This window comes from Ostreococcus lucimarinus, chromosome 4 (genome assembly GCF_000092065.1).
Source record: "Ostreococcus lucimarinus CCE9901 chromosome 4, complete sequence".
Taxonomy (NCBI): domain Eukaryota; kingdom Viridiplantae; phylum Chlorophyta; class Mamiellophyceae; order Mamiellales; family Bathycoccaceae; genus Ostreococcus; species Ostreococcus sp. 'lucimarinus'.
In genome coordinates this window covers 171835-187969 of record NC_009358.1, presented here as the reverse complement: position 1 = coordinate 187969, position 16135 = coordinate 171835, and the positions used below count along the sequence as shown (strand labels likewise).

Sequence of the window (16135 nt, the reverse complement as noted above, 5' to 3'; positions counted from 1 at the left end):
ACGAACACCACGCCCCAACCGTGATGACGTATATCACGACCAGCCGTGTTCTTCACGTACGCGTACAGTTTCTCCAGCGCGTCCGCCTCGTTCTCGGTTTCCGCGCTCGCGCTCGGCCTCCCCCGTTTCGCCTTTCCATCGCCCTTCCCGCTTCCTTTCTCCTTTCCCGATCCCGCGCTCGCTTTCAGCGCTTTACGCTTCATCCCTCGAATCTGTTGGACGTGCGCGCAGACTTCTTTGGCGCTTCGAAACCGCGTGCCGTCGGGGGCGTAAAACTCTTTGTAAAATGTCCCCGCTTGCGCGCCCGTTTTGCGCTCGGTAAACGTAACGCGCCAGCCGCGCGCGGCATCGATCTCGACGCTCTCGTCGCGCGCGTGCTTGCGCACGTCGCGCTGGAGTCGCTCCAGGGCGTCGCGCTCGGCGGCTTTCGTCGCGGCGGACATCTGACGACGGGATGTGCCGTCTGTCGCGTTCGAATTTTTGAATTTTTTTCAGTAATGATTGAATGTGATGACAAAGGCTACTCGCTAGGGCTACAAGATGTACACCGTCCACTGAGACTCGGACTGGTCGTACATGATCTTGTTCTGCTTTTGCATGACTTCTAAAAACTTGTTCACTTCTTGGGGGTCGTCGAAGCCGGCTCGGGCCGCGTGATCGACTATTTCGACGACGTTCTCCACCTCGAGACGCTTCTCGGAGAAGTATTGACCGAGGAATTGGGTGAATTTACTAAACTTGATCTTGATTTCGTCCATCTCTTCAGTGCTCGGCGCTGATCGAGAGGCGCCCGCGCGTTGAGGAGGCTCGGCGGCGGCTTCGGCGCGAGGCGCGCGAGAGACGACCGGAATCTCCTCAGCTGAGTCTTCAGATTCGTCGTCTTCGGAATCGTCATCTTCAGATTCGTCATCTTCAGACTCGTCGTCGTCGTCGTCGAAAAAATCATTAAAATCCAATTCCTCATCCAAATCATCCTTGTACTGATCCGTCTCGTCGAAGACGTCTCGCAACAGTTGCAAATACGGAATCATCGAACTCCCGTACACCCCGTCGTCTCTCAACGCCCGCATCTTCTCTCTCAACGCCGACGCCGGACACGACACGATGCACTTATTAATCGCCGACTTCGTCTCGAACCAATCCAACAATCGCAAGCGCTGTCTCGTCCACAAATTCCCCAACTCGAGCTCCGCGTTCGTCTTCCACTCTCCCAACGCCTCTGGCAGCGTCTGCAAATCCATCTCTCTCGCCGCGCGTTCCTTCCCGTGTCGCGATTTCGCCTTTCCCCGCGCGTCTTTCGCCTCTTCCTCGGTTTCTTCTCGCGCGCGCTTCGCGTCGATCATCGTCGTCGCGTCGTCATCCTTCGACGCGTCGTCAACAGCCAGATTTTGATTTTGAATCCCCGCGTCGTCGTCTGCGCCCGCGTCGTCGTCGCGCGCGTCCTTTTCGTCGTTCGGTTTCATCGCGGCGTCGCACATCGCGTCTCCGTTCGTCTCCGTCGCGGCGTTGACGTCGCGATGCGCGAGCGCGCGCGCGTCGTCGTCGGCGGTGCGCGGCATCGTCGGGCACGCGTCGAGGTGTGCGGGGCGCGGGGCTGGAGGCGGCGCGAGCGCGGGATTTCAAGACGCTATCCGGTCCACTTTAAAAAGAAATTGTGGCCCTTGTCGTCGACGACGACGAAGGCGGGGAAATTCTCGACCTGAATCTTCCACACGGCCTCCATGCCGAGCTCGGGGAACTCGAGGACGTCGACTTTTTTGATGTTGTTTTGAGCGAGAATCGCGGCGGGGCCGCCGATGGAGCCGAGGTAAAAACCGCCGTGGGTTTTACAGGCGCGGGTGACGGCGGCGGAACGATTGCCTTTGGCGAGCATGACCATGGAACCGCCGGCGGCTTGGAATTGATCGACGTAAGAGTCCATGCGACCGGCGGTGGTGGGACCGAAGGAACCGCTCGCCATGCCTTCGGGCGTCTTCGCGGGACCGGCGTAATACACCGCGTGATCCTTCATGTATTGGGGTAAATCCTCGCCGCGGTCGAGCTGTTCTTTTAACTTTGCATGCGCAATATCGCGGGCGACGACGAGGGGACCGGTGAGCGTGAGCCGGGTCGTCACCTCGCACGCGCTCAGCGTCGCCAAAATCTCAGACATCGGCCGGTTCAAATCGACGTGCACGACTTCGTTGGACAGATTGTCCTCTCGTACGTCGGGAAGGTACTTGCTCGGATCCGTTTCCAGCGCCTCTATGAACACGCCGTCTTTTGTGATCTTCCCGAGCGCTTGTCGATCGGCCGAGCACGAAACGCCGAGGCCGATGGGGCACGAGGCGCCGTGACGCGGTAGGCGAATCACGCGCACGTCGTGACAAAAGTATTTCCCGCCGAATTGCGCGCCAATGCCCATGGTTTGTGTCAACTTGTGGATCTTTTCTTCCCACTCCAGGTCTCTGAACGCGCGCCCGAGTTCGTTCCCGGAGGTGTGCAAGTTGTCGTAATACCGCGCGCTCGCCATCTTCACCGTCTTCAAATTTTGCTCCGCGCTCAGTCCACCGATGACGATAGCCAAGTGATAGGGCGGACACGCGCTCGTACCGATGTTTTTAATCTTTTCTTCCAAAAACGACAGCAAACTCGCCTCGTTGAGCACGGCTTTGGTTTGCTGGAATAAAAACGTCTTGTTCGCGCTTCCGCCGCCCTTCGTCATAAACTGAAAGTGATACTCATCACCCTTCGTCGCGTACAGATCGATCTGCGCCGGAAGGTTCGATCCAGTGTTCTTCTCCTCGAACATCGTCAACGGCGCCACTTGCGAGTAGCGCAAATTCGTCGTTTTGTACGTATCGTACACCCCGCGGCTCAGCGCGCGTTCGTCCTCCCCATCCGTCAGCACCCTTCCTCCGCGCTTCCCCATCACGATCGCCGTTCCCGTGTCTTGGCATCCCGGTAGAACCATTCCCGCCGCCACGCACGCGTTCTTCAGCAGCTCCAACGCCACGAATCGATCGTTCTTCGACGCCTCCGGGTCGTCCAGTATCCCTCGTAACTGTTTCAAGTGTCCCGGACGCAACAGATGGCTCACGTCTCGCACCGCGCGCGCCGCCAGCGCCGTCAGCGCCTCGGGCGCCACCTTGACGTACGTCTCCCCGTCCGCGCCCGCCGTCGTCGTCACGCCGTCGCGCGTGACCAGTCGCCACTCGACCTCTTTCGCCGCGCGCGTCGCGAACGGCGCGTCGTGCTCGAACGCGTCGCTCGCGCGGTCGCGACGTCGGATCGAGCGCGCCGCGCGCCACGACGCGTCCGCGCGCGCCATCGCCGTCGCGTCTCGCGCCATCCGCCGCGCGGCGCGTCCGAGCATCGCGCGTCGCGTCGTGTCGATGCGTCGCGGTCGGTCGCCGCGGTCAACAATCGCGCGCGCGGCGCCGCACAGCGCGACGCGACGCGCGGGCGCGCGCGACGCGCCCGCGAACGCGAGCGAACGATGCGCGCGTCGACGTCGCGCGTCGACGAGGGCGCGCGCGCGTGGTTCGAGGCGCGCGACGGCGCGACGCGACTCGACGCGACTGTTCGCGTCCCGAGCGCGCGCGCGACGATGGACGCGTTCATGGACGCCGTGCGAGAGATGGCGCGCGCGGACGCGGCGGAGGCGCGACGACGATCGATCGAACGCGCGGCGGAGGCGCGGGCGGCGAACGTCGGGACGGAGGAGGCGGTGGTGGAGACGCGGAGCGCGAGCGCGCAGGCGGAGGCGGCGTGCGAGGCGTGCGAACGACGAGAACGCGAGCTTCGAGCGGTGAAGAGGGCGCTGATGGAGCGCGAGCGAGCGGCGCGGGTGGTTGGGAAAACGCGAGGGATCGCGTGCGCGGTGCGACCGCGACCCGCGGTGGGGGTGCGGGCGGTGGAGGTGAGGCGCGCGGAGGCGGCGGGCGCGGCGCGGTCAACGCGAGTCAACGAAGTCGACGCGGAGAAGGATCGCGATGGGGAAGTCCCGATCGCGTCGGTCGGGCGGGAGAAGACGCCGGTGGATGTTTCTGTGATGCGCGCGCGAAAGCGTCACGCGCGACGCACGGCGGTGCTCGCGAAGAGGAGTCGTGAGAGACGCGCGGCGCGCGCGGCGGCGATTTCCGGCGGCGTCTCGATGGAACCGCCTCGGCGCGCGGGGAAGCCGCAATGGAACGATTCCGTCGATGTCGACGCCACGCCGCGGAAAAAGACCGATAAAGAGTACTTCGACGAGCTCCACAAGCTCGTCGAAGCGAAGGAGGCGGAGGAGGCGAAGGAACGTTTGAGGCAGTTGCAGAAGAAGCGACGGCGGCGGCGAGCGCGCGAGGCGGCGGCGGTGAAGATTCGATTTGAAAAATCCACGATCGATTCGAATCTGGACCCGCAGTCGACGATATCTTCGAAATCGATCACGGCGCGCGCGCCGCGATCGAGCATGGATAGCACTTCGTCGTTTCAATCCGCCATTGAGGGCGCGTGCGCGGACGTTCGGGACTTGGCGCTCGACGCGTAGAGTTTCTTAGGTTCGGCGTCCCCTTTCTGTGTGAGGAGAGTGCTGAATATGAAATAACAAATCGCTGGCTAAAAACAATTGAAATCTCGCTCACTTATCCTTCTTCGAATCGCGACGAACGTACTGCTCGTCGTCGTCCAAGTCGTCCTCTAATCCGAGCAAGTTCAAAATACCCCCCAGCGCGTCGTCTTCGTCGTCGTCGTATTCCTCCTGCGAAGATCGCATCGGCTTTTTCGGTTTTGGTTTCGGCTCACTCTTCGGCTGCGTCGTACGTCGGTTCGCTTGTATCGCCATGCCACCGGAAACGACGTCCGCGCGCTCTCGTTCTTCCTCCGTAATGTCCTCGACTTCCTCCCCTAACTCTTCCTCGGGCGGACCCAAAATCTCCTCCGCGATGGCGTCCGTCACGCCTTTGATTTGCGTCGAAACTTCGAGCGCCAAATACGACATCTGGTTCGCGATCCAATTCCACGTCTCATCCTGTTGCCCCGTTCGTCCGCGAGAATTCAGGTAATCGTCGTCGCCCGTGAGCCAGCCCCACAGCGAGTCCTCATCCTCCCTCGGCGGCGGCACGTTGGAATAAAAGTCATTACTCCCCATCCCTCCACCACCGTTACCGAATCCTTGTCTGTATCATCGCAACATCGCCGTCGTCAGTCATCATCGCCGCATCGCTCGAGCGTTCGCCACTCGACCTCGCCCCGCCGCGTCGCCGCCCGCCAGCGCGATCGCCCAAACTCGATAGATCGTCCATGTTCATCCCACCAACGCCCTTCCGCGCCCTCAGCGACCGCACCGTTCGATCGCACGTAATCTTCACCACCGTTTCGCGTCCCCTCGCGGTCAAACCCACGCTCGCGCGCGCCGCACGCGCGTCTTTCCACCATCGAATCGCGATATCGCGAGGTCACCACTACGCACCCGTTTCTCCCCCCCGTCGCGCTCGGCGACATCCCGACCGCCCCCGGCGCGCCGAATCTCGCACCGCCGTATTCTTGTCCACCGTTTCGCCCGCCTCCGTGCGCGCTCGAGCCGTTCCCGCTTCCGCGACGGCTCATCGCCAACAGCTTCTCCACCGCGCTCTCCATGTGTCCGTCTCGCGCTTCGAGCGTCGCGCGAACGACGACTTCGCTGAGATCGGGGAACATGCTCTTGAGGGCGATGACGGACTCTTCGAACGACGCGCTCATGGCGCCAGCGCGTCTCGTCGACGCTCGCGCGCGACGGTGTGGCGTCGCGCGCGCGCGCGCGCGACCTCTATCGAACGCGCGCGGTTAAATACGGGATGCAACACGTACTGTACTATATATATCGCCTCACTGAATACACATATACGAATGCACGACGGCGACCGCGACGCCGCGTCACACGCGCGCGCGATGCGCGCGCCGCGCGAGCGCGACGCGTTCGCGACCGCGCTGTGCGTCATCGTCGCCTTCCGCGCGCTCGGCGCGATCGTCAACGCGACGACGTTCGATTGCGACGAGGCGTTCAACTACTGGGAACCGCTGCACGCGCTCACGCACGGCCACGGCCTGCAGACGTGGGAGCACGGGAGCGCGTACGCGCTGCGGTCGTACGCGTATTTATTCCTGCACTACGCCCCGGTGCGGGCGGCGCGATGGGCGCTCGGCGAGGACGCGGGACGCGCGGCGTTCGCGTGCGGCCGCGGGACGCTGGGACTGGCGAGCGCGTGCGCGGAGGCGGCGCTCGTCAGCGCGGTGCGCGCGCGGAAGGCGCTGGTGGGGTCGGTGTTGATGATGATACTGGCGACGAGCTCGGGGATGGCGATCGCGTCGACGGCGATGCTGCCGAGCTCGTTCGCGATGACGTGCGTGACGGCGGCGTGCGCGGCGACGCTGCGAGGCGAGCACAGGCGGGCGTGCGTGGCGTGCGTCGTGGCGGTCGTGTTCGGGTGGCCGTTCAGCGGGATCGCGGTGGTGCCGTTCGGGTTGTGCGCGGTGCACGCGATCGGGTTCTGGGCGGTTTTCGGGTGCGTGGTCGCGGCGACGGCGATTTCGGCGGCGATTTCGGTGGCGTGCGATACGTACATGTATAACGACATATCACGGTCGGGAGGTTGGAAAATCGTCAGTTCGGTGTACAATTTGCTAAAGTATAACGTCGCGAGTGGGAAGAGCGATTTGTACGGCACGGAGAGCGCGACGTTTTACGCGAAGAATCTGGCGTTGAATTTTCAACTCGCCGCCGCGCTCGCCATCTTCGCCCCGTTCGCCGTCGCTTTGGCCGTGGCCGTTAAGGCTTTGCGCATGCGGAAGCTGTTGAAAACAAAAAAGTGCGACGCGAAGACGGCGCTCGCGGAGATTCGCGCGTACAGGAACAATTGGCGCGCCATGATTGCCGTGTGCTCGCCGTTTCCAATCGTCACCGCCTTCTTCACTTGGATTCCGCACAAGGAGGAACGGTTTTTGTACATGATTTATCCGTGCCTGTGCTTGAGCGCGGCGATTACGGTCGGTGCGCTCGCCGAAAGTGCGTTGGGTCTCAACGCGCACGCGTTCGGGAAATCGCGCGTCGTTAAACTCGGCGTCGTCGTCGGCGTCTGCGGCTGCGTCCTCACCGTCATGGTGCTTTCGCTGTCGCGCACCGCGGCTTTGCTGCAATATTACGGCGCGCCGGCGAAGATGTATCACGCGCTGCCGATGCCGTCATCGCGCGCGAACGGGAACGCCTGGCCGGCGTGGCTCGCCGAGGAATTCGCCGCGGGCGGCGACGACGCCACCGTCGACGTGTGCGTCGGGGACGAGTGGTACAGATTTCCTAGCTCCTATCACTTCCCATCGAACAAGTATCGCCTTCGTTTCCTCAAGGCTGGTTTCGACGGCGCGCTCCCGATGCCGTTCGATTTTTCCAAGGGTGGCACCGCGCACACCCCCGAGGGCTTGAACGACGACAACCGGGCGCACCCAAACCAATACGTCGACCCTTCGTCGTGTCGTTTCCTCGTCGAAGCCGAATTCGAGCGCGGCAACGCGCACAGCGCCTCAAAAGATTTCGTCCCGGGCGAATGGATCGACGTCGCCGTGGAAAAGTTCATCGATCCATCTCGAAGTCCCACGCTCACGCGCGTCTTTTACATCCCCGGATACTCGGAGAAGAAGAACGCGTACGTCGATTACAAACTCAAACGCCGCGCGCGCGCGCCGACGTCCCCGACGGACGCGTGAGACGTCGTCTCCATCATCACCCCGATCGCTCTTAGTCCTCGCGCGCGTAGCCATCGCTGTAGCATCATCCATCCGCGCGCGCGCGATCCGCCGCCGACGCTCCAATCGCGGCACCCAACTGGGCACCCGCGCGCCGCGCGCGCCGACGCCGTCGCGTCCCTCGTCCATCCTTCGCCGCGTCCGTCCGCGTCCGCGTCCGCGCGCGTCCGCGCGCGAGAGAACGATTCAAAGTACGCGGGAAGCGGAAGCCCGCGTCGGGCGACGCGACGACGCGACATTTTCTCTCGTCCGAACGTCATCGCCGTTCGGATTCATTGTTACAGTTCCGGCGAACAGTTCCGGAGACGCGTCGCGCCGCGCCCTCGCGCCCCGCACTCGCGCGCGCGATGTCCGCCGCCGACGCCCGCGCGCGAGACGCGCGCGACGCGTCTCCGGACGCGCCCGCGCCGGCGAGCGACCACGACAGCGCGCTCAACGTCGCCGCGCGCGCCGCGGATTGGCATCGCGTCGAGCAACTTTTGAACGACGACGGCGCGGCGCACGCGCCGGACGCGTGGACGGCGGCGGCGTGCGCGCGGCGCGGGAACCTCGCGATGCTGACGATGCTCGTCGAGACGCACGCGTGCGCGTGGGACGAGAAGACGGCGACGGAGGCGATCGAGGGCGAACACTGGGATTGCGCGAGGTACGCGGCGCGCGCGGGCGCGCTGGGACGCGACGGCGGCGCGTTGACGACGGCGGCGTGCGCTCGGAAGGGCGCGTTGGATCAGTTGAGGTGGATGCGGGAGCGAGGCGTGGCGTGGGACGCGTCGACGTGCTGGAGCGCGTGCTTCAACGGCCATTTGCACGTTTTAATTTGGGCGAGAGAAAACGGTTGTCCCTGGGATACGCGGGTGGTCACGGAGAGCGCGAAGAAGGGATACATCGGATGTTTGACGTACGCGCTCGATCACGACGCGCCGATGCCGCAAGGCGGGGACATGAAGCGTCTGATTAAAGAGGTGAATAAACAGATTGAGAATGAGAATCGCGGGAACGGGCGAAACGTCGTCGACGAAGACGCGAGGACGTATGAGAAAATTTTAAAACTGCTAGAACCCGAGGACCCGGTGATGGAGGATCTGCAAGGCGTGATGAGTTTCATCGAAGAACTCGCCGAGCACGCGCCGGAAGGCGCGTACATTGAAAATTGCGCGCGCGCGCAACGAATCTGGATGCGACTGAAAGATGTCACGTCCAAGGTTAACGAACGCGAGCGCCGACGCAATCGTCGACACCTTCGCGAATTATTGAACGACGCGCCGGATGCGGCGCAGTTGCGCGGTTTGAACGGTTGATCACGACTACCTATCGCTATTTGCAATACACAGTACTATACGACTGCACTAAAAAATCATTTGCCGCGCGATTTCGATTTCCCTTTCTTCTTCGACGTCGCGATGTTTTGAATGTCATCCGCAAAGCGAGCGAAATGGTCGGCGATGAGACTGTCGTCCCGTCTCGCGGGCGCGCTTTCGCGACTTTCAGGCTCAAGCGTGGAAACGCTCGCGCCCAAGTCACCCGTGACGACGACGCGTTCGCGTTCGCCAATGAACACTAGACGACGAATCGAAACCTTGGCTTCGCGCTCGAGGCGCGTGATTTCAGACGCGAGCTCGGGTCGGGAGATGAGCAACGAAACGCCGGGCACGGCGCACCCTGGACGCCCGGCGCGTCCGGCGCGGTGCGAGTAAGTGTCTGCAGATTTGGGCATGTCTGCGTGCACGACGAGCTCGACTCCGGGTAAATCGAGACCACGCGCGGCGACGTCTGTAGCGACGAGCACGTCGACTTCGCCAGAGCGAAGGTTCGCGAGCGTCGCGTCGCGCGCCGGTTGCGGCAAGTCGCCGTGTAAAGACGCCACTCGCCGAGTTCGTTTGCCAGTGTCGAATTCCTACGCGCGAGAAGGAAAAGGTAATCAGTCATCGCGAGCGCACGAGGGTCAGATCGGTTGCCTCGCCCGCATTCGATGGCTCGGCGGAATTGTTGTGCACATCGATCGAAGGATCCTCACCCCTCGATCTCGACAGTCTAACATGTGAAATAAGGTGTATCTTCATCGCCATCGAACGCGAGCGAGCGCGCGCGTCAAAAAACTAACGCAAAGCAGTTCCATCATCTTGAAAGGTGTAATCACCGGTATCTCAGGGAATGTAGATAAGAATTATTCATGCAATCCTCTGGAACTCGGACGAGAAAAAATTGAACAAACGCGCTCGTCTGCGTCTGCGTCTCGAAGGTCGGCGTCTCGGAGAATTGTAGTCTATTGGTACGAACATGGAACGGATTCCAATCTCATAAATCCCTTAATAGTTTGTTCGTCATCGACGACCGACTCGATCGAAAAAGAAGAGAAAAATTCAAAGGCACGCACCGTCGTCAACATATTCGTCAGCATCGCCCTGACGCGTTCCGCGGTGGACTTTGTCTCCGTGAACACGATCGCCTGACCACCGACTCTCCCATCCACGTGCTCACCCGCGTAGTGCTCTAACGCGTCCACGACCGCCGATCCGACGGCGTCGTCTCCCGACTTCGTGGCGTACGCCAAGTGCTCCACCATCCCGCCCACGTTTGAGCCGCCTCGTCCGGCGACGACCACCTCCGCGTACCCGGGCACGAGTTTACGATCTAAAAATCTCGACAACGCCGCAGAGATCGTCGCCGAAAAACAAAGCGTCTGACACGTCCCGGGCGGTCGCATCACCGCGTCGATCTCGCCCTCAAACCCTCCGTCGAGGAGGCGGTCGATTTCGTCCAACACCTGAATCTCCACCGCGCGCGGTTCGATCACCCCCCGATCGATGAATTCCTTCATCCTCCCCGGCGTCCCGACGACAATCTTCGCCCCACCCTTACGAATCGCGTCCTCCTGCGCCTTCGCGCTCGTCCCTCCCACGCACAGCGCGCTCGACCCCTCCCCGCAGTACCGCTCGCACTGCGTCCGCACCTGACTCGCCAGCTCCCGCGTCGGCGTCACCACCATCGCCCGCACCGCGCCTCCGCCTCCGCCTCCCCCCGATCCGTCGCGCGCCGCCCTCTCCAACATCTTCGCGATCGGCAGCACGTACGCCAGCGTCTTCCCGCTCCCCGTCGGCGCTCGACACGTCGCGTCCGCGCGTCGTCCGACCGCCGCCTCGCACACCGCGAGCTGCATCGCGTTCAACGCGTCGATCCCGCGCGCGCGCAGTCGCGCCCGCGTCGCCGCGGAGACGTACTTTTCGCTTCCGTCGCTCGCGCCCGTCGTCGTCGTCGCGCGCGCCGTCGTCGCGTCGTCGTCGTCGCCGCCGCCGGACGGTCGCCGCGGCGCATCCATCGTCGCGCGCGCGCGCCGTCGCGCGTCCTCGTCCTCGCGCGGCGGTCGTCCGGCGGTCGAGCGGTCGAGCGATCGAGCGCGCGCGTCGTCGGCGCGCCGTCGAGTCGCGACGCGGGACGCGCGACGGCGGATCGGGCGGCGCGCGCGCGAAACACCCGGGTGTGCGCGCGCGAAAACACCCGGGTGTGCGCGCGCGAAAACACCCGGAAGTAGGCACGCGCGACGAGGGGAACGATCCAAACCGACACCGCGGCGACGAATGCGTGCACGGTTGACGATTGCGATTCGCGACGCGTCACGGCGCGACGCGCGCGACGACGAACGGCGAACGCGCGCACACGACGACGATGGTGTCCGCGCGCGACCTGCTCGCGGTCGAGGAACGCTACGAATCGCTGACGGACCACCAGAAACGATGCGTCATCGCGTGCCAGGCGAAGATGCGGGGCTGGGCGCAGCGCCACAAGAAACGAAAGGACGACGGGCGCGCGTCGCGCGCGAAGGGCGGCGTCTGGGCGCTGTTCTCGCTGAACGCGAGCGAGACGGTGGTGGAGACGTACCGGGCGCATCTGGGCGGACCGATCGCGAGCGGGACGGGGGATTTGTACGTCACGAGCGGGCACGCGTGCTTTTATTGCGAGACGAGCGACGCGACGAGGCGGGACGGGCTGTTGTTCTCGCCCTCGAAGCGGCGATCGAGCGGGAAACCGATATCGCTGAAGATTGCGTATAAAGAGATCGAGCGGATCGAGGTGAGGAGCGAGGGATGGGGCGAGAGCGGGGTGGCGCTGACGATGCGAGACGGGAGCTCGATGTGGTTTGGGGGGTTTTACTTTCCGTCGAGCGTGAAGGCGCTCATGGAGGCGGAGTGGACGCGGGAGACGGTGGAGAAGTTGAATCACGCGCGGGCGTTGCGGACGGAGTTGATCATGGCGCGAGGGCGCAAACGTCAAGAGGCGATGAGCGCGAGTCAGGAAAAGTTCAACGCCCTCAACGACGAATTGCGCGCCGAACGGGAAAAGACGAAACGCGCCGAGGCGCGCGAGCGCGATCAAATCGTGGAGATTGAAGTCTTGCGCGAGAACGAAGAGCGCATGGAGAGGCAAAAGAAAAAACTTGTGTGCCAAGTTCGCGATTACGAGGAGGAGTGCGAAAGCCTTCGAAGCAAGGCGTCGGCGGCGATGGCGGCGCGTCGCGCGGCGGAGAAGAAGTTCGCGGACATGGAAGCCTCGTTCGATAAGAAGATTGACGATCTTTTAGAAGAAAAGAACACGACGATCAACGAGTTGAGCGAAGAGGTGAGTAAGTTCAAGGAGATGTGGCAAGAAGATAAGGCGCAGATGAAGGCGGAGAATGAAAAGGCACGACGCTCGGCGAGCGAGTTGCGGGATCAACGCGACGCGCTCGTCAGCGAAAAGTCCAAACTCGTCATCGAGCTCGGTCAGCTCGAATCGCAGCTCACGAAGTTCTCGGAAGTTTCGGCGAAGGAATCTCGTCGCGTGTGCGAACTCGAGGCTGAGCTCGAAGGTTTCCGATCCAAGCGCGAAGACTCTTCTGCGAATCTCGAAAAGCTTCAAAACAAGTACGAAGAGGCCATGAAGCACATCGCCGCGCTCGAGGCTTCGAACGAGGCGCGCTCAACGCGCACCGCCACCGATGCCGAAATGAGTGTCAAAATCACAGAAATTGAATCGCTCAAGGCGCACGTCGAGGCGCTTCGTGGACGACTCAACAAGAAGGTGGAGGATTCGGCGACGTTGCGAAGCAAGTACGACGACGCGATGAATGAAATCGCCGAGCTTCGAGCGGCGGTGCAAGAAGAGCGAACGATGGCGAAGCCGTCGAGCGACTCAAATATTTCGAACGACGCTGCGGAGATGATGCGAGTGAAGTCGGATTTGGAGACTCAAGCCGCCGAAGTCAAGGCGCTCCAAGCGCAAGTGGATGCGCTTCGCGCCAATCTCAACGACAAGACCGTTTCGTCCGCCAAGCTTCAAGTCAAATATGAAGAGGTGAAGAATGCCCTGAAGACCGCGCGAGAAGATAAAGAAAACCATATTGAAACCGCGTCGCACGAGGTTCATCGTCGCGAAACGGAGCTTAAGAGCGCCTTAGAAAACAAGGTGACGAAGATTGAGGCGCTCGAAGCCGAAATCGCCGCGTTGCGTACCACGCGAGAATCGTCGGGCGCTCACGTGGCGACTTTGAAAGCCAAGTACGACGAAGCGAAGAATCAAATCGCTACGTTGCGTGCCGAAAAAGAAGACGTGACGAAGACGAAGTCTGCCGAACTCAACCATCGCGAGAGTTTGTTGCGTCGCGAGCTCGACGCCAAGTCGGCTAAATGCGACGAACTCCAGAGCGAAGTCGACAACCTTCGTACTCAGCGTGAGGCAGCGGCCGTGGCCACGGCTACGCTACAATCGAAGTTCGAAGAGGCGTTCAGCAAGTTGAGCGAGGCGAAATTACAAAGAGATGAGGACAGGGCAAACTTTGCGCGAGAGCGCAAAGAACTCGAGAGCGCTGTCGTCGACGCCAAGGAGACGAGCGCCGCCGCTCTGCAGGCGGTGCAATCTGAGCGTGAGAGCATGCGAGACGCCAAGGAAAAGTCCAACATGTCTCTGGTTGCTTTGAAGGCGAAATTGGAAGACTCCAACAAGCAACTCGCCGCGTCCAAGGTTGCGCTCGAAAACGCCGCCGCCGCTCGCGAGGAGGCGCTCGAAAAGATGCACGACGCGCAGCGTTGCGAAGAAGCCACCAAGGTGCAACTCATTACGTCTGAAAAGGCGCTCGTGCAGCGCGAAACCGAGGCAAAGTCGTTCCAAATGGAAATCACCGCGTTCACCGCTGCCGCAAAGTCCGCGGAAGAACGCGAGCGAGAGGCGCGCGCCGAACTTCAAGATCTCCGACGCCAAAACGAAGCGCTCGTGAAGGAGCACGGCACTTTGGAAGGTCGATCCAAGGCACTGGAAGAAAAGGCGGATCAGCTCGTGCAAGTGGAGAAAGAAATGTCTGCACTCAAGGCGGAGCTCACGGCCACGGCGTTGCAGCAAGAAAAATGGAAGCAAGATGTGGAGTACGCCAAGGCAGAGATTGAGCGCTCGCGTTCAAAGGAGGAAGCGAACAACGAAAAGTATTTGGACATGTTGAAGAACATGTCTGAAGCCGAACGCGAAGCCGCGTCCGCTCGTGCCGCCGAGTCAGTCGCGCGTGATTACGCGTCTCGAAGCAACGAAACCGCCAAGGAAACTCAAGCGCGCGAGCTTCGCATGCGAGACGAGTTGGCGACGACGCGCGTGGCATACGAGACACTCTCGACGGAATTCCGCGCAAAGACGGAAGAATTCTCCCGTGAAGTCAGTCGCTTAGAGAAATCGGTAAGTGATGAGCACGCCAAGATGCAAGTGTTAAGCAATAAACTTGATGAAGCGCGCGAGAAGATCAGTAATCTCGAGTTATTGAACATTCAAGCGACGAATAAAATCGCGAGTTACAAGGACACGTTGCATCGCCAACGGGAAGAAACGAAGAAGATATGGGAAGACTTGCAACACACGCAAGCCGATCTCGACGAGAAAACGCGTCTGCTCGAACGAGAACAAACGGAAACGCGCGACATGCACATGCAAAAAGCGCTCGAAAAGCAACGATCCACGGCGGCGCTCCTCAACCGACCAGCCGGAGGTTTCGGCGCGGTTCGTCAGCCGCTCGCCGACGCCAATCGAGGTGGTTCTCCGCTCAGCGGTAGCGTGCGCGCGCTGCCCAGTATTCGACCGATCGAAGAGATGCTTCCATCCTTGGCGCGCGACCTCTCTGGCGGCAACGCGATCAAAGCCATCGCGGCGTCTCCGACGCCCGCGACTTCGTCGCCGCGTTGAAACTCTCGCAAACGTAAACACACCTTCTGTAAATCATAATCGTAAATCATACACTTACATGCGACTAAGCTAATTTGACGATCACTTTGGCATATCCTTTGGGCGCGCAGGCGGCGCGCGAAGCGTCTTGTATAATCGACCAACGTTTCGAGCCACATCCGCAGATTTCAAAGCGTTTCGCGCCGCCGTCACACCCTTCTTCGCCGACTTCGCCGTGTTCGATATGATGGGTCCACTGTACGGTTCCATGTCTGCGCGCTCCTCCAACACGCGCACCGTTCCAGTCTTTACCGATCCCACGATCGGTGTCGCTCGTCTTCGAACCTCAGGAACCGCCGCCGCCGCGTACCGCCCGACCATCTGCGCCGTGTTCACGCTCGCCGTGATGCCGCGTCCGGCGCTTCGCAAACCTCCTCCGACGTCCGCCGTCAGTTCCCCAACCTCCTCCATCACGTCCGTGAGCTCCAACCCACTCACACGCACCGCCGCGAGCGTATCTGGCACCTCCTCGCGCACGCTCGCCGCGAGATACGCAATCTCATCCATCGTTCGCCGCGCGCTTCGAAGCGTCGGAATCAAACTCAGCAGCACCGCGCTCAGCGCGCTTCCCAACAAGCACCCCACTCCACACAGCGCGTACACCGCGAAGTTCGGCGTCATGAATTCCACATTCTTCGCCTCGATCGGCTGCCGCACGTACGCCACCGTGGCGCCGTGCGCGGTTCGCGGCGCCAGCGCGCTCGCGTCTCGCCGCGCGCCCAGTTGACTCACCACCTCCCGCGTCGCGCGCGCGTCCCGCGTCATCCCTCGATCCGCGCCGGCGTCCGCGGCGCGAACGACGCGCGTCCGACGCGTCGCGCGGTGTCGATCGACGCCGTTCGGGCGCGCTCGGACGCGCGTGGACGCGCTTTGAACCATCATCATCGCTGGGACAGATTCTAAACGTTTGGTTTGCGACGCCGCGTCGTATCACCGCGCGCCGCTCGGTTCGCGCGAGCGCGACGCGAAACGATCGACCGCGCGAGCTTTTACCTCGGCGCGCGCCACGGCGAAAGTTTTTTCGCGCGGGACGGAGTGCGGCGCGCCGAAGCAGTGAGCGAAGATTAACGGCCAAAGTCGGGACGACGGGACGACGCGCGCGCGCGGACGTCCGAAAACTCGACGTCGAAAGCGACGAACGCGGGATCGGCTACGGGCTAAA

The 16135-nt window shown here is 62.1% G+C and overlaps 9 protein-coding genes across 9 annotated transcripts; 4 read left to right on the top strand and 5 right to left on the bottom strand.

The window, feature by feature from the left end:
• Positions 1-533: 533 nt before the first annotated feature.
• Positions 534-1463, bottom strand: OSTLU_92568 (predicted protein; the record flags this gene model as incomplete). Its single annotated transcript, XM_001417131.1, has 1 exon — positions 534-1463. The coding sequence occupies one exon, from the start codon at positions 1461-1463 to the stop codon at positions 534-536; it is 930 nt and encodes a 309-aa protein (XP_001417168.1).
• A 164-nt stretch (positions 1464-1627) lies between these two features.
• Positions 1628-3310, bottom strand: OSTLU_86934 (predicted protein; the record flags this gene model as incomplete). The annotated part of the gene is made up of 1 exon (XM_001417130.1): positions 1628-3310. The coding sequence occupies one exon, from the start codon at positions 3308-3310 to the stop codon at positions 1628-1630; it is 1683 nt and encodes a 560-aa protein (XP_001417167.1).
• An 825-nt stretch (positions 3311-4135) lies between these two features.
• Positions 4136-4513, top strand: OSTLU_31028 (predicted protein; the record flags this gene model as incomplete). The annotated part of the gene is made up of 1 exon (XM_001417406.1): positions 4136-4513. One exon carries the CDS (start codon positions 4136-4138, stop codon positions 4511-4513), a length of 378 nt encoding a protein of 125 aa, XP_001417443.1.
• Positions 4514-4603: 90 nt separating this feature from the next.
• Positions 4604-5703, bottom strand: OSTLU_31027 (predicted protein; the record flags this gene model as incomplete). The annotated part of the gene is made up of 2 exons (XM_001417129.1): positions 4604-5141; positions 5435-5703. 2 exons carry the CDS (start codon positions 5701-5703, stop codon positions 4604-4606), a joined length of 807 nt encoding a protein of 268 aa, XP_001417166.1.
• A 189-nt stretch (positions 5704-5892) lies between these two features.
• On the top strand, positions 5893-7729 carry OSTLU_49335 (predicted protein; the record flags this gene model as incomplete). The annotated part of the gene is made up of 2 exons (XM_001417405.1): positions 5893-6750; positions 6838-7729. 2 exons carry the CDS (start codon positions 5893-5895, stop codon positions 7699-7701), a joined length of 1722 nt encoding a protein of 573 aa, XP_001417442.1. The 3' UTR covers positions 7702-7729.
• Positions 7730-8081: 352 nt separating this feature from the next.
• Positions 8082-9088, top strand: OSTLU_31024 (predicted protein). The gene has a single exon (XM_001417404.1). The coding sequence runs from the start codon at positions 8304-8306 to the stop codon at positions 9036-9038; it is 735 nt and encodes a 244-aa protein (XP_001417441.1). The 5' UTR covers positions 8082-8303; the 3' UTR covers positions 9039-9088.
• A 216-nt stretch (positions 9089-9304) lies between these two features.
• Positions 9305-10855, bottom strand: OSTLU_4468 (predicted protein; the record flags this gene model as incomplete). Its single annotated transcript, XM_001417128.1, has 2 exons — positions 9305-9634; positions 10148-10855. Coding segments are annotated over 2 exons (1038 nt in total), but the record flags the coding sequence as incomplete, so codon positions are not given.
• Positions 10856-11850: 995 nt separating this feature from the next.
• Positions 11851-14934, top strand: OSTLU_14922 (predicted protein; the record flags this gene model as incomplete). Its single annotated transcript, XM_001417403.1, has 1 exon — positions 11851-14934. One exon carries the CDS (start codon positions 11851-11853, stop codon positions 14932-14934), a length of 3084 nt encoding a protein of 1027 aa, XP_001417440.1.
• An 81-nt stretch (positions 14935-15015) lies between these two features.
• OSTLU_31020 (predicted protein) lies at positions 15016-16007 on the bottom strand (the record flags this gene model as incomplete). The annotated part of the gene is made up of 1 exon (XM_001417127.1): positions 15016-16007. Exon 1 carries the CDS (start codon positions 15736-15738, stop codon positions 15016-15018), a length of 723 nt encoding a protein of 240 aa, XP_001417164.1. The 5' UTR covers positions 15739-16007.
• Positions 16008-16135: the final 128 nt, after the last annotated feature.